The 15,329-nt window shown below is 43.0% G+C and overlaps 1 protein-coding gene across 1 annotated transcript in view; it reads left to right on the top strand.

Moving 5' to 3' along the window:
- sema6a (sema domain, transmembrane domain (TM), and cytoplasmic domain, (semaphorin) 6A) overlaps positions 1 to 15,062 on the top strand; it is a 102,736-nt gene extending 87,674 nt beyond the window's left edge. Inside the window, exons 19-20 of the mRNA XM_070903637.1 lie at positions 2,323 to 2,502; positions 13,900 to 15,062. Coding sequence (XP_070759738.1) covers positions 2,323 to 2,502; positions 13,900 to 15,062 — 1,343 coding nt within the window. The remainder of the gene's footprint in view (positions 1 to 2,322; positions 2,503 to 13,899) is intronic.
- Positions 15,063 to 15,329: the final 267 nt, after the last annotated feature.

Genomic DNA, 15,329 nt, shown 5'->3' with positions numbered 1-15,329 from the left:
TGCCCCAGCCCCTCTGTCTATCTGTCAGTGGTTGATATGGATTTGAAGATAAATAAATGCCCCCTCTCCATTCTCCTCTCCTCTACTCCAGACGAGACACCCTCGCCTCTCTTTTAATCTGTAGAAAGAGAGGGATGTGCATCCGTCGGCAGTTTAGGGCTTTTTTTTTCCTGATCCGTGGAGGAGCTCTGAGGCTCCAAGCTCTCTCTCTCTATGTGTGTCATCTGCCTGAATTGCACTTCCCCTGGCGGTGGGGGAATGAATTATAAAATAGGCCTGTCACACTAATCTCTCAGCCTTGGGCCAATAGTTAAATAAATCATTTTAATGATTGCCACGCCACACGAAGGAGGAGGAGGCTCTGGGTGGTGTTGTTTGTGGGTGTCTGCTGTGCGTAGTCTACCAGCAGCATCAACGTTAGTCCCCTGGAATGCCTCCCCCTCTTCAAACACAAGCATAAACACATATTGAAAAGGCACTCGCACATCTGCAAACATACACACACATTGCTGTCACCTCCTCCGTGGAGAGAGCGTGTCAAAATGGGAATTGGGGGTTGAGCTCCGCAGAGGCTGTTGATAAAAGTGTCGTCACTCTTCATCTAGGGTGGATTTTTTTTTCTTAAACGTGTGGCTTAAATACATTATATTACACACAATATATAGCTTGTGCAAAATTGTGTAGGGTGGCTTAAGTGTAAGCATGTGGGATGGTAATGTGATTAGCATGGTTCAAAAATAAACAGTTAGGCAAAGCTTGTGCACAAATTCTGCTTATGAAAGAAAATGAGAAAACTGAGACGGGAGGATGCAGGAAAACACCCAGACTTTTTGAAAGACGTGCAGTTATAGACGGAGAGGAGATAGATATGATCCAACACCCACAAAGGAAAGAGTGTCAAACTTTAAAGTGCATTCGTTTCCACAGAGAGACACGCCCTGTGTGTGCTATTCTTGTTAAAGCCTCATCATCAGTGTATCTTCCTGGCTGTGTTATGATACCCTCTTCAACTGTTGGCCAGCCGTAGTAGCATTTAGCCATTAAGGAGTTTAATTACAGTGACGAGTCAGATCAGAGAAAGTTCATTAACTCTTAATGACATATTTCTGATGATTGGTCTAGCCATGTGGCTGAGGGCCTTGCTAAATAAAGATACCGGCGGTACAGATATGAAACCTTTTGCAGGTCTTTGGTTTAAAATAAATAATGGAGGGAAAAGTGGGAGTAAATGGAGATGGTATGAAGAGAAGACAGGAGTGGATAGGAAGGAAAAGAGGAGGAGGTTATGAGGAGAAAGAAAAGGAGGAATGAGAAGGGAGGACAGAAGAAACAAACTTGTGCTGCAATTAACTAAATTTTTGTTGTCGATTAATCTGCCAATTAATAATAAATTCATCATTTAGTCTATAAAATGTAAGGAAATAGTGAAACAACAGAATCTTTCACAAGCATAATTTCCCAGAGCCCAAGGTGTCCAAAACGCAAAGACATTCAGTTAAATGTCACATGAGACGAAGAAAAGCATCAAATCTTAAAAGTTGAGAAGATGGAACCAGAGAATATTTGGCATTTTGGATTGAAATATGATTACATTTATTGATCAATCATCATGATAGTTGCCGATTCATTTTCTTTCAATCGACAATTTGCCCCAGCTTCAACAAACTTTATGATTTTAAGTGAAAGAAGTTAACAACGCATATCAAAATGAATTGAACAGTGCTTGAAAAGTTAGATTTGAAGTGACAGAAATGTAGCGTGAAAGAGCACGAACAGAGTTAAAAGCTCTTTACAGTTGAAGAAAAGTTACAGGCAGACTCCTCGACAGGAGCGATGGAAAGAAAGTTTGTCTCTTGTCCTTCATATCAAAGGTAGGCACCCCATGGTGAGTGAGGAGAGATACGATTGTACTCTGCTCTGCTCTGACAGGCCCAACGGAGCTTTGACATGTCAGTCAGAACAGGAGGAGAGAGAGTGAGAAAAGACAGAGAGAGGCTGAGAATGACAGAAGGAAAAAAAAAAGAAAGGACACGTCTATCCTGAGAAACACACACACACACACACACACACACACACACACATTTGCTAATGAGTTGCCCCTGGTCACCAGGGAGAAACACTTTGTTGCCTCACATATCCCAGCAGCTGTCCTTGTGTGTGTGTATCTGTGTCTGTGTGTATGCTTCAAAGGAGGAATAGATTTGTGTGTATGTGTGTGTGTGTGTGTGTGTGTGTGTGTGTGCACCCCTGCTGGCCTATGCTCACATGCACTGAAGCCTGCCCCTGTCTGCACCGAGCATTAACCTGTGTTGTGTCCGGCAGGCCACCATCACCGCCACCATCACCACACCCTCTCACTCCCCACCTCGGCCCTACCCGAGGCCGCCGAGGGCCCCCTGGGGCGGGGCCGCATGGTGGAGCGGAAGGACCCCCCCATGAGCTCAGACAAAGGGGAGGACCCCTACGTAGCCGTGCCCTCTCAGACTCAGCCCGAAGCCAATGGTAAGCCTTGGAACACAACAGTGAGGAGTCAATTTGGTCCATTGTCACCTGTGGCAAGGGAGAGGGGAGGGGAGGGAAAGGGAGGGGTTTGTGTAATTGAGATTTACGGCTGCCTTGGTGCTTCCAGCTGACGAGGTGTAGAGATAGTGGATCACTTTCTCTGTAGGGGACAAATTGCCTCACTCTGTGCGCATAAACCCCCCACAGAAACGTACGCAAACATGCGGTACAAACATATGCAGACACATACACATTCTGTGCTCACTGAGACACATGTACGCACACTCAAACACTCATACGCGCACTCGGTAGGATGGATTTATTATCCATGGACTGTAATGTCCCACAGGAGATGTAATATCCAGACCATTACACCCTGAGAAGGAAGATGGCGATGTATTTATTTCCTGGAGAAGATGGCCCGGTCCCCGGCTCTGTCATGCTTTGCGACACAGTGACATGACATTGAACGCCCTTTTCTCCTGTGTTAACAACCTGCCTAATGCTGCAACGCCTCAAGGGCGGCTCGCTGGATAAATGAGACAGAGAGAAAAGGAGAGAAGGGAAGGGGACGAGAGGCACGACACACATCGATGGGGGGGGGGGGGGTCACTGCAGCTGCAGTGCATGTTTGGTCCCTTAATAAAACATATTATAGATCCCATTTAAACAAAATGCAACGTGTCCCTGCCACATACATAGTTCACGAGAGGCAGCCTCACCATGGCCTTGAGAAGATACTGATTATTAATATTGGTGATTCATCATGATTGCTAGCATAGAAGGGACTTTCAATAGACATACTGTATATAAAGAGACTTAAGAGATTTCATTGAAGTTGCTATAAAAATTAATGTGCTGCAGTGTGCCGTTTCATGCTAAAAGCTAGCCACAGTTTGTGCCTCTAACGTATTGACATTATATTCGAGACACGGCGCCTGAGCATCCAATTTTCCAAAAAATAAATATTCTCTTTAAGGAGGCCAGGAGGTCATTTCCAGAATTTGCCCAAAGACTCTTTTAATCATCTGAGTTAAAAAAGTATTCTGTCTGTTGCATCATAACAAGGATTTTGCAACCTGGTTCTCAAGTTGTGCCTCTTTTTCTTAATCCACGATGGTAGAAGGACATCACAGCTCCTTACTCAATCTGAACCAAAACACACTATCATTTATATTGGTATATATTTATGTTACTTTAGAATATTTTATATTTTCATGCAAAATAAGAGGTTCGTTTTTTTCCAAAAGCAAGGACATATGTCATTTTTGGCTACCTTAATCTACCTTTTACCTTTACCCTGCAACCCTAAGAAACAGGTTAAAAATCTTTTTTTCATGGTGCAACAGACCAGTTGACGATCATTTTTCATCCAGATGTTGATCCAGAGTGTTTGACGATTTTGGAAATACCTTCAGAACAGCAGCAAGTGTTAATGGGTAGGATCGACAGGTATATGTTTTTTGTGACTGTATTACTTTTACTGAATGTAATGATAATACATGTCAGGCACAAACCGAGGCTATCTAAAAACACACCGTCTCTCATAATTACAAACGCTAAAATAAGCTGGTTCAGTCTGTCACAATACATGTTCCAGTATCTCCTGTCTACGGAATAAACAGTGACTACAGCGCGTCAGCTGGGAGCAGTAAGACACCAGTAGGTAGATCCAAGCACAATGGTGGCAGAGACTTCAGACAGCATGCCTACAGCCAGCATCACAACATGCTGTCGCTCCCCTTGTTGCCTTTACCTGAGCAGGAGTAATATTGCTTGAGCCTCACAATGAACGATGAAGAACGCTGTACTTTGAGACTCACACATAACTAAAGCTAAAAGCTTCCAGGAACCTTTTAATGTAATGTGGGGGCGTTCCAGGCTCAGGTAACTGCAACAGGGCTTCACATTTCAAAACAATGCTTCCTGCTGTTTTTTCTGTATGATCATTATTGTTATTATTATCATTTCTATAAGACACCTTTGCAGCTTTGTTTCAGTATTTATCAGTTCTATTTCAATTTCAGCTCAACAGTCTTTTCTTTTTCCTTTTCTCTACGAGTCAACTCTGATGAGATTTGTTTGATTTTCTTGTGTTGGTTTCTTGTGAGCAGTTCTTGATATTTTGCATGGCTTGGTCTGAGACTCTTATTTTTTTTTTTTGCTATTTATATATTTGCCTTTTTCCTGCCTTGATTGCTTTGATGGTATTAAGCACAGTTTTGCCTCCATGCAGCTTAATGCTTTTCTGCATGGCAAGTTGAGCACCACAGTCAACAGTATTCATTTCCCGCTCCACCCATCCTGCCTCCTCTTCCTTCCTGTCGCCCTCAGTATTATTGGCTTCAGGTGTCAACTGTACTGTGAAAACTTAGCAAAGCACGTATGTGAAAGTGCAAATGGAATCAATATATGAGAAATGATTATGGAGTCTGAAACTAAGTAAATGATCCATTTTATACACATTTGAATGCCTCAGAGACAAATCCATGCAGCCCATCATTTTATAGAAGAAATGGGGGATAAACATTTAACCATACCATCAATCTCTCAAATTAAGTAAAAAAAAAGTTCATGCTTGAGGGAATATTTATTAGCTCATACCCAAAGTCGTTTGCAAGCTTGTTTGTGATTTAAAAGAAATCACAATTACTCCTCAACTTTTTCATTTGCAGTTGAGACATTGTGGAATCTTATCTGCTAATGAATATTACAGTGCTGCCAATATGTATTAGCCCGACACCACCAGAGTAATTAGAAATGCTGCAAAGTGATGAGTATTCACACACTGATGATATTTAGCACCCAACAGCATCATTATACGGCATTCCAGTGGGGCCATCGCAGTTACCAGGTGGCCGCTTGTGTTTCACAGTACATTTGAGCTCGGTGTTCGTCTGTCTGTATGTCTGTCTGGGCCTCATCTGTCTCTGTTATATTTTCTTCCACTCTTGTCACCCCACCGTACACCTCTCCCCTTGCCTCCCATCGCTCACCCTGCGCCCCCCAAAAAAACCACCAGCCCTGCCACTTTTCCACCATCTACTGCCATTGTGATCAGTCTCCCTTCCACAGGACCTCTCATCTGACTGGGATGGCATGTTCCAAGGCTATACCTTTAGTGCAAATTAATTCCTGAACCAATTTATGGAGCCTCCTCCCCCAATGCCCCTCCCCCGCTGCCTCTCTCTGTCTCTCTTCCTCCTCCATCTCTGCACCCCCCCCCCCCCCCCCCCCTCCTCTGTCTCTCCCCTTGTAGTCTGTCTCTTCTCCAACTGGAGTCATATCTCTTCCCCTGTCTGCAGGAATGAATCCTTGCCCTGCTCCCCCCCCCCCCTTGCTCTCTCTCCTCTTTCTACCTCTCTCTCTCTCTCTCTCTGTCAGGCTCAACTCTCCCCCTCTCTATCCTCCCTTACATCCACCCTCCCCCAACACGACCTGTAGCCACCGCTGTGTTGCTCCAATTTATGGGTTCATTACAGCAGCTATCCATGGTAGAAGGAGAGGGGAGAGGTGGAAGAAAAGGGGGATGGAGAGAGACAACGGGGGGAGACATGGGAAATGAAGGAGAGAAGGCGAGACAGAGAAAAGGAATGCACATGATAAAGATTTATTAAACAGAACAGGACAAAAATGTAATAGTGAAGGTTATAAGGGAGAGAGTGAAGCGATAGAAGGGAGACAAACTGGCTTAACGATAGAATTGAACAAACGAGATGGAAGAAAGGGGGAATAAGAGAGGATATCAGATGCTGTGAGATATTGTAGCTCAACAGAGTGAACAACAGTGTTTCTCTCTCTCTCTCCCTCTCAGTCATTTGTTTTCATACTGGGCCACAGATTTAAACCCAGCAAACTAAACTAACCTCGGCTGAAATAAGTGTCAAATCTATCAAAAATCTACAAGTGCATCCCTGTCTCCTATAAATTAGGAGATTTAATCATAAAATGTATATATTAGTTACATAATGAGGCAAAACGTTGATAATGAACATTTCAGCAAAATGTTCTTTAACAAGGTATTGCATTTACTACAATATCTGCTCATAGCAACAAAAACATGATTAAACTCATTTAGATTTATGTTAAGGAACGGAAAAATAAGCATTAGGGATTAGGGTTAAGGAAAGATCATGGTTTTGGCTGAATATTGAAAAAAGTCATCAGTGACTTGAAGCACGAGACAGGATGAATTTACTTGGTTAACGTTTAACCAAAACCCATAACCCACCACCTCCCAGTGTGTGTGGTATATATATGTAACACTTCCTACACAAGAACAAAAACATTGCCTAGGAACATAATCCAGGTAGCAATTACGCCACAGTGTAATTAGTAAGCTAATTAGTATTACATAAACGTAATTTCTTGGAGACGGGGTTGTCTGGTGAGATGGTTTTGTTTTCTCATTCCTCATTATGATTCACAGGATTCTGTGTCACTCGACTGAAGATGATGCAGTGTTTACATTTTGATAAACTGAAACTTGATTCGTCAATTAAAATTTGAGGAACCACAATTTATTTGTTTCCAAAATAGCATGGTGTCATTTTGATGATTTTTTTTGTTGTTGTTGCCATTAGACGAGAGCTTCTGGAGTTTATTGAGAGATACGATTTCCCTCCATGTCAGGATTTCATGGTAATACCAACTGTCTGACAGCTGCTCTGCAAGGGTTATTTTCAGCTGCAGGCAGCTCTCTGACACCTGTGTGCCAAGGTGGTATGATAGAGGGAGAGTATGACCCCGCTCACACAGCGATGCAGAGCTATTTTTTTCATCCCAAGAAGTCTTGGATAGCCTGAGCATTTCACTTCATCTCCCTCTCTGGGAGGCAGTTGAAGGAACATTTCACCATCGTTATTAGGGATGTCAATCTTGAATGTTACCTGTAAAATCCGTCCCATGCTAGCAGAAAAAAATAGCATTGTTTGTTTACAGTCAAATTCTGATTTCCAACTTTCTAACAATGCACAGATTTAGACTATCACACATCACCTTTCAGCTTTATTTCTTCTACCACTAGTGAGCAAAAAAAAAAAGATAGAGGAAGGATTTCTTGGTTGTCTGATTATGGAGACATCTCTCCTTTCAAATGACTCTCCCTTGGAGGTGAGCCGACAAGATTTGAGGTAATAGACGCTTTAGTTTAACATGAACTGACATAAACTGTCAGATGATGTTTTTGGCTGGTGACGTTTTTTCAGGAGCTTATGAGGGCGAGCACAGTGGGGAATGTTGTGTTGGTAGTTTCATATGTCCTTGCAGTAGAATGATAGGATTTAGGTTAATCCTATAAAAAGGGATGATAGGGTTTAAGTTAAAAGTTGGTGAAGTGGTTAAAGGCAGGACGACTGCACTGTAGCAAAGACAAGAAAAGCAAAGTCATTATTTAATCAACTTTTCCTACAACTCAAATTCCTGTCATTATAACACCTTCAATATTGTATTAACTGCAGGATTTTGGTTTAGTGTTTCTTACTGCCCAAAGATTGTGATAGGCCTTTGTGAGGCAGATGAATTATTCGCAGCTCATTGTGAATCACAATAGAAACAGTGGACTGGATGTTTTGCCGGCATTGCGCACTTCCCTGACTGACGTCAAGCCATAAGCCATAATTTCCTCCACTGATTAGCTTATTGTTCTCTCAGACTCTCTTTTGTATTCTACACACATTTGCTGCTTACTTTTCCATTTTTATTTATTTTATTTGGGTATGCCTTTCAGTCCAGACCTCTTGCCATTGCTGGTCCATGCAAAAGCTTTGCTTTGTCTTTTTGGCCATGAGAGACTGAATCTCATATCACGGCAGCTCATCCTTTTGTGCTTTTGAAGCTTGTTTAACCGACATTCAGCTGTCATTATTCTACTTTGAACTGAATTTAAATGGTCACGTTCACAATGTCCACAAGTGAGCCACTCATGAAGTAGACACAAGCTGAGCCTTTGTTCTCTGGTGGTATTACGTAGGGCCTGTTGGATACTAAAACATTTCTGAATGATTGTCAGAGGCTGCATTCAAAACTGGATGAATTACAACACATATGGCACTTTAGTCACCATAGAAGTCAGAAGCTTGCCACTCATTTTCAGCAGACAAAGCATGATAAAATACGCATGAGTGGGTCACCATCTGTATAACAGTGATTCATCAAGATCGAATACTAATTAACGGGAGTCAACATTAAACAAAAACTCTCAGGAATTCAGACTGCAGTTTTTCTCCATAGAAAAATCCATATTTTTATACATTTATGATCCCAACACTCACAGTAAAGCTGCACCGCCAGGGGTAGCAGTGAAATTCAGAAATTGTTTTATTTGTGTTATTCATGCTGGGTAGTGCTTTTTAACACCTCTATCACCCATGAATACAAACAGTAGAAGTGTCAATTTAAGGCATCAAACACCTGATAAGAAATGTTCCCAGGGAAGTGTCATTTAGGTTGATTTCCTGTGAGTATTAAATACTACAGTTTGTATGCAGGGAGGTGGATAGGTTAGTACATTGGTGTTAATGCCTGAGGTGCAGAATGATATAATTAGGGGTTTAATTATATCTTAACTGGCTCATCAGTATGCTGTGCACTGGCTCAGGATTGTCTGATGAATGCTTTAATATTAAATAACACCATTAATGCAAGTGCCTCTCGAACGTAAACATACACAAGACTTAATGGGATTATTTCCTAACTGGAGATTAAATAGAATTTAATGAATTGCTGTCATCATCTAAACGGCAATGTCCTTTTTAAGAGATAACACCAAGTCCCTGAAAGCGAATAAGAAGTTTCTAAAAGCTCTCGTTGCAGTGAAGGCAGAGCAAATGTGAGGCAGTAAGCACTTTCTGCTCCTCTCCTTCATCTTTTCTTCTCCTCCAGTAGTTGACAAGCTCCACTGTTCTGTCTTTCAACAAGTGACACGACGGTGAGTGCAGTTAAGTCTGATTAAGATTTTTATCATTTTGTGTAACGGCCTGTAGTCAGAGGTCAGGGCCCTCTCCGTAACCTCTCTGTGATGTTTAACTACCTTTGAAGTTTTCCCAACACCAACACAAAGGCAAGCTCTGTGGGCTTAAGTCAGTTGGCGCTTCTGAAGAGATTAAACGAGTGTCTATGTGTGTCAGACAGACAGAGAGAGAGCATTCACAAGTTCCAGTCACAGCAGATTACAATGTTTCTGATTTACAAGTAAGTGTTGCCGACCCAGGCTGTTTTGACAGCGAGAAATATCTGAGTATCTGAGATATGTGTTTAATATCTGAATGTTGAGGCCCGAGGCGGTGTGAAATTCAAATCAATTCAACCGCCGAGAAAAGTGTCGAACTGCAGGATGCCTTGTGAGGCATTCTGGGGGCGAGGCAAGAGTTGAAACCAGAAGATTAGAAGTCACTGTACAGTCAGAGCCCCAACAAGATGGGACTAAAGCAGAAAATCTGTGGGTTTTAGCAACACTTTGATACTTTTCAAGGTCACGTTGTGAAAGTTTTGACAAAGTTTTGCCGAGATCACAAACGGGCCCGGAAAAATGAGCGGCGTAGCCACCTTGATGCAAAACCCCGAAGTCCTGTGATTCAACAGAGGTAGATCCTGTGTCCTCTGTGGCTACTTTCATTCTCTTTGATGTTCGGATGAGAAACAATTCCTCACATGAAAGATGGAAGTCTTCAAAGTTTCCTCTGTTTCTTTCTTTCGTGATTTACCCAAGGCCTTCGGCTAAGTACCCTCCAGAAGTGTGTGTGAGCACAAGAGACATGAGTGATGGATGGAAGGGGAGAAAAAGTGAGGAAAAGAATGAAAGGATTTTTATTTTTTTTTAAAGACTCATACAGGAAGAACCATGCAGTGCAGGTTAAATAGGGCTTTAACCTCGGCTCTCACACCCGGAATAGAAGACAAAGATCCAGCTCCACAGTTCGCCTCCTTCACCAGAATGGACACCCGTTTGGCTCTGCTTCCCTCTGCCTTTGTTATTCAATGTGAAATCCAAATCCCCGGTCGAAGAAAGTTAACCTTTAGCGGTAATAAATTCACTGTCATGAAAATTCATAACAGTTTTGACTTGCTCTTTTAGCATGTAAGCAGCGCAGACAGAGATGGATGAATGTATTTACATTTAACAAGGATTATGGAAAAACGAGAGATTTGCCAAAGTATTTGTTTATGCTTGCACTTTCATTTTCTTGCGTAAATGGTTTTCTGGAGTTTTTCAGTGCTCCTCTCCTCAGGTGAAGCTGTGTTCCTCTTCCCTTTTCTTCTTTGTTCGCAGAAGCACTTAACCCAGCAGCTCTCAAACGGCACCCGTCACCATTGTCGTTTCTGCCGAAGGACGATAACTCACAAAGACCACGAGGTTATAATTACAGTCCTCCCAGTTTCTGCTGAATATGACACTTAACCATATGGAAGCTGAGCAGTGTGAAAGAAAACACTCTGAAACACGAAGAAAGTACTAAAAGTGATTCATTGTTTCTGTGAAGGAGAGAAGTAGCAGAAAGTGGGGAGAAAAACAAGATCTAAGTGAGGACATAATGAAGTCAACAAAATGAAAGATTGCAGGGAGGAGAAATATCTCTCTCGTTCGCAGATGTTACTATATGAGATGGGAAGCAGATGTTTCGTCAGACAGGCGGGCCATTTGGTCAAAGAGTCCACAGCATAACACATGTCAAGCCTTAATGCTTCACTGCAGATAACTCTCATCGCTTCTCACACTATCTACACAGCAGGGCAGGTCCTTGATAAGAAAAGATTTTGGCAAGAAAAGACATTTTTAAACCTTTTGTTTAACATTCAATGAGGTATGGCTGAGCTGTGTGTTGTCAGCACTCTATTAAAGACAAAAGTGAAGTTTTGTTTTTACAATAAATGAGGAATGATCTGAACAAAAGTAACTCCTCTTTTTTTTTTTTTTATCCAGGTTGAGCTTTAAAGTCAGAGACTCAGGCGTTTATTTCAGGCTAGAAAAATTGGTTTTAAGTCATGTTCTTGGACTAATGAAGTATGACTGCAGCGAGTGAGGATTATGGATGTTAGTTCAAGAGAGTCTGGATTTTGGTTCCACGAGAACAGATTACCGCGTTGTCTCTGTGCCTGCGTTATGTCTCGCTGAGGAGACACAGAAAGAAGATATTCTCCGAGTACGTCCTCGGTGACACAGCCGAGCTGAAAAGCCTAAACATGATTACCCAGCTCCTTCAGGACTTTACAGAATTATTGCAACTAACGCTTCATTTTGTGGCTTCTTCTTTTGGAAAATTACAGAGCAAAGTGAAACACTTTTATGATGATCTGCAAGAAAAGTGAGGTGATTTGTGGAAACAGCAAACTGTAACTGTGACAAGATAGCAACAATCGGCTTGTTGACAAGTGTTTTGATTACTGCGTTGTGTTAAACTTTGATGTTGTGACTCATACTAAAGTATTTTTGAATGTATTTGTTTTGTCAGCTCCCTGTGGGAAGTGTATAGTGCTCAGTGTGTGTTTTGAGGAACAAATTGAATGTCCATGTTCATGTAGCTGTTGCCTCTGCTGTGTCATTTTTCAATGTAGATTTCACTTTAACTTCGACAAGACATAAACAAGGTTGAGTCATAAGAAGGTAGCGAAAAAATTTGATTTGTAAATTAAAATGCCTACGATTTCTGAGAGCTGTTATACAAATCATATCACCCACATACTTATTTTAGAACACAGATTTGCTGTAAACACACCTCCTCTGTGTAGGAGACACACACTGGCAGAATGGATTATGGGAAGTTGGATTCCATTCATTCCAATGAATGAATATCAGCTTATTGTCTTTAGTTATAATCATCCAGGGCGACTGAAAGCTTCCATCTTTTTTTTGCATTTTACAATTTTGCAGGTTTTTGTGACCTCCTCGGGACACAAACAGCACGCACAGAGAATTTCTTTCACGTGTATGTGATGTCAATGAATAATATATACCATGATGTGAGACATTGACTGCAGTGCACACGTGTAACTGAGTCACGTTATCAAGACCAGCGGTGCACTGTGGGAGCCTTTTTACGTGATAGAGCCCACCTGCCTAATCCTCTGTCTGTGGTAACTGATCTATGTTGACCACAGGTCATGTGTGAACGCATTATAAATCTCTCTGCTGTGGACTGGTGTGTTTCACCCAAGGAACAGAGTGCTGCATTAGATGTCTACATTCATCAACAGGCTGGAAGTTATCATCTGTGAACATGTGTGTGTATGTGTGTTTGGGGGTTGTACATGTGTCCACACTTGTGTGTATGTGTGTGCAGATTATTGTTGACCCCATTTTATTACACACCACCTTCATGCTCCCACTCTCCCACCGCTCGAATACTTCATAGCTGCTTTTATTGAATTATCTTTTATTTGGCCGTATCGCAGCGTGTCTTTGCCAGTCTTTGAAAGTGGCGCTTTCATAAGACACTGATGACACAGCTCATTGGATTTAGTGTCTAATCAGAGGCTTTTTAATGTATTCTCTGTGATTCATGAGATTGGATCCATTTATGAAGATTTATGAAAAGTCTTCCATTTGCATCTATGAGAAGAAAGGGTTTGGGTATTTCAGGCTCCTTTATCTGCGCTCATATCTTTTTTTCATTTCAGCAGAGGGGTTTATCTGGGATTTAAAATGTGAATCATAATCACCCCTCCAAAACACATTTTCAGTCTAAGATTGGATTTTCGGGAAATATTGAATGTTGCTACTTCGAGCTACCATTTGTGCCCGCCTTGAATAGGTGTTCCTTATGATGGGATAAACTCATCTTCATTTGCATGTTTTTCATGAAATTGTTTAAACCTCTAATCTTTTTACCCAGAAAATATCTTTTAATTATTGTAATTCAATATCATTTTCTATTTTTTGGTTAGTCTAATAATAAGCATCTTTCCCTTTTCTTGGGGCCAGTTCAGACCAAAGATTCACGACGAGGCGAAATCGCTTTAAACCGTTGCTGGGAAAAGTTGCAGCGACTCAAGCCGCCTGATGTCGCTGGCAGCGGAAGGAAGTTGCCAGTGGTTGATTTTAGAACATAAGGCACATCACCTGTTTCAACAGCTAATCAGCTTGTGAGTTTTGGATGGATGAAAGAGACCACTATCCTCATTCATATATTACATCCAGCTACAAAAAAAGCCTGAAAAGCCGGCAGTTAGAACGGAAGTACAGAGAGTCGTTGCTATGGAAACAATACACCTTATCTAGTCACACTGGTGTAAACTGGCAGGTTTCAGAACGTTGCATTGCAAGTTTCAACTTGTCTGGTCGCGAATCTTTGGTCTGAACTGGCCTTTAGAACCCAGTTCCCGCAACACACAGCAGCAGCAGTATCATCTCTCCTTCTTTTAGTCTGCCCGTCTGAATGTCATCTCCACGTCTCTCTGCAGGTGTGATCCGGGAGAGCTACCAGAAGGGTCGTGACCAGCTTGTTCCTGTGACCTTGTTGGCCATCGCTGTCATCCTAGCCTTTGCCATGGGCGCCATCTTCTCTGGCATCATTGTCTACTGTGTCTGTGACCACCGGCGGCGAGACATAGACCTGACAGGCCGCAAGGAAAAGGACAACCACCATCTCCACTCCCGCCGGGGATCCATGAATAGCGTCACCAAGCTGACGGGCCTGTTTGAGACACAGGCCAAAGATGGCCGCCCCGAGGCAATCCTTACCCCTTTGATGCACAACGGGAGACTGACACCAAATGGGAAGATGCTGATAAAAGCAGACCAGCACCACCTGGACCTCGCTGCTCTGCCAACACCTGAATCCACCCCCATGCAGCCGCGTCGTAAGCCCAGCCGAGGGAGCCGGGAGTGGGAGAGGAACCAGAACCTCATCAACGCTTGCACCAAGGACATGCCACCAATGGGTTCCCCTGTTATCTCTACAGACCTACCCCTGAGGGCCTCACCGGGCCACATACCCAGCGTGGTAGTCCTGCCTCTGCCACAGCATCAGCACCAGCTCCAGCCTCATCTGCAGCAGCACCAGCAGTCCTACCAGCACGAGTACGTGGAGCAGCCCCACCATAGTGACCTCAGCATGGGCCACGGTGTCATGGACGACCAGGGGGCCACCCTGGAGTACAAGACAGTCAAGAGCCCCTGTCACAACCTCAACATGGTGGATCCAGATGGGGTGCTGCCGCCACGTGTGCCCCAACGAGAGGCCTCTCTCACTATCCCTCCAGCCGTCCCACAGATGGGAAAACGCCTGGAGGTCCACTCGTCAGTCTATGGGCTCCGGAAAGGATCAGCATCCGCCGCTTCCGGATCCTCCGCCCTGAAGAAGCACAACACCAACTCATCTAACTCCTCCCATTTGGCGAGACATCACAGCTTCAACCGCGTGGAGACTCCACCCCCTGCCCCCCAGAGGGTGGACTCCATACAAATGACAGCACAGGGCATATCTCTGTCACGGCAGCCTGGAATGAGCTCCTACGGTTCACTGCCTCGAACGGGCATCAAATATCTCAAGCCTGATGTCCCCCCCAAACCCTCCGTAGTCTCACTCTCAACAAAAGTCAAGTCCAGTGACTCCTGCACATAGTCAGCTAGATAGCCAGTCAGTCCAATGGGAATGGACAGTCGTGAAAGTTTTTTTCTGAAAGAGAGAAAAAACAGGGAATACTGTACAACTTGCATCTCCTTTTAGTGTTTTTTGTTTGTTTGTTTTTGGTGTACAGTACAGTGGAAAATGCAACACAGTTTTTTTAAGAAAACACTTTCTTTTTATATAAATATGTAAATATTATACAAATGGTTGTCGTCATTTGTTGCCGTCATTGAGCACATGCTCTGACTGGCTCCCAGTTTC

This window comes from Enoplosus armatus, chromosome 4 (genome assembly GCF_043641665.1).
Source record: "Enoplosus armatus isolate fEnoArm2 chromosome 4, fEnoArm2.hap1, whole genome shotgun sequence".
Taxonomy (NCBI): domain Eukaryota; kingdom Metazoa; phylum Chordata; class Actinopteri; order Centrarchiformes; family Enoplosidae; genus Enoplosus; species Enoplosus armatus.
This window is presented reverse-complemented; position numbering and strand designations above follow the sequence as displayed.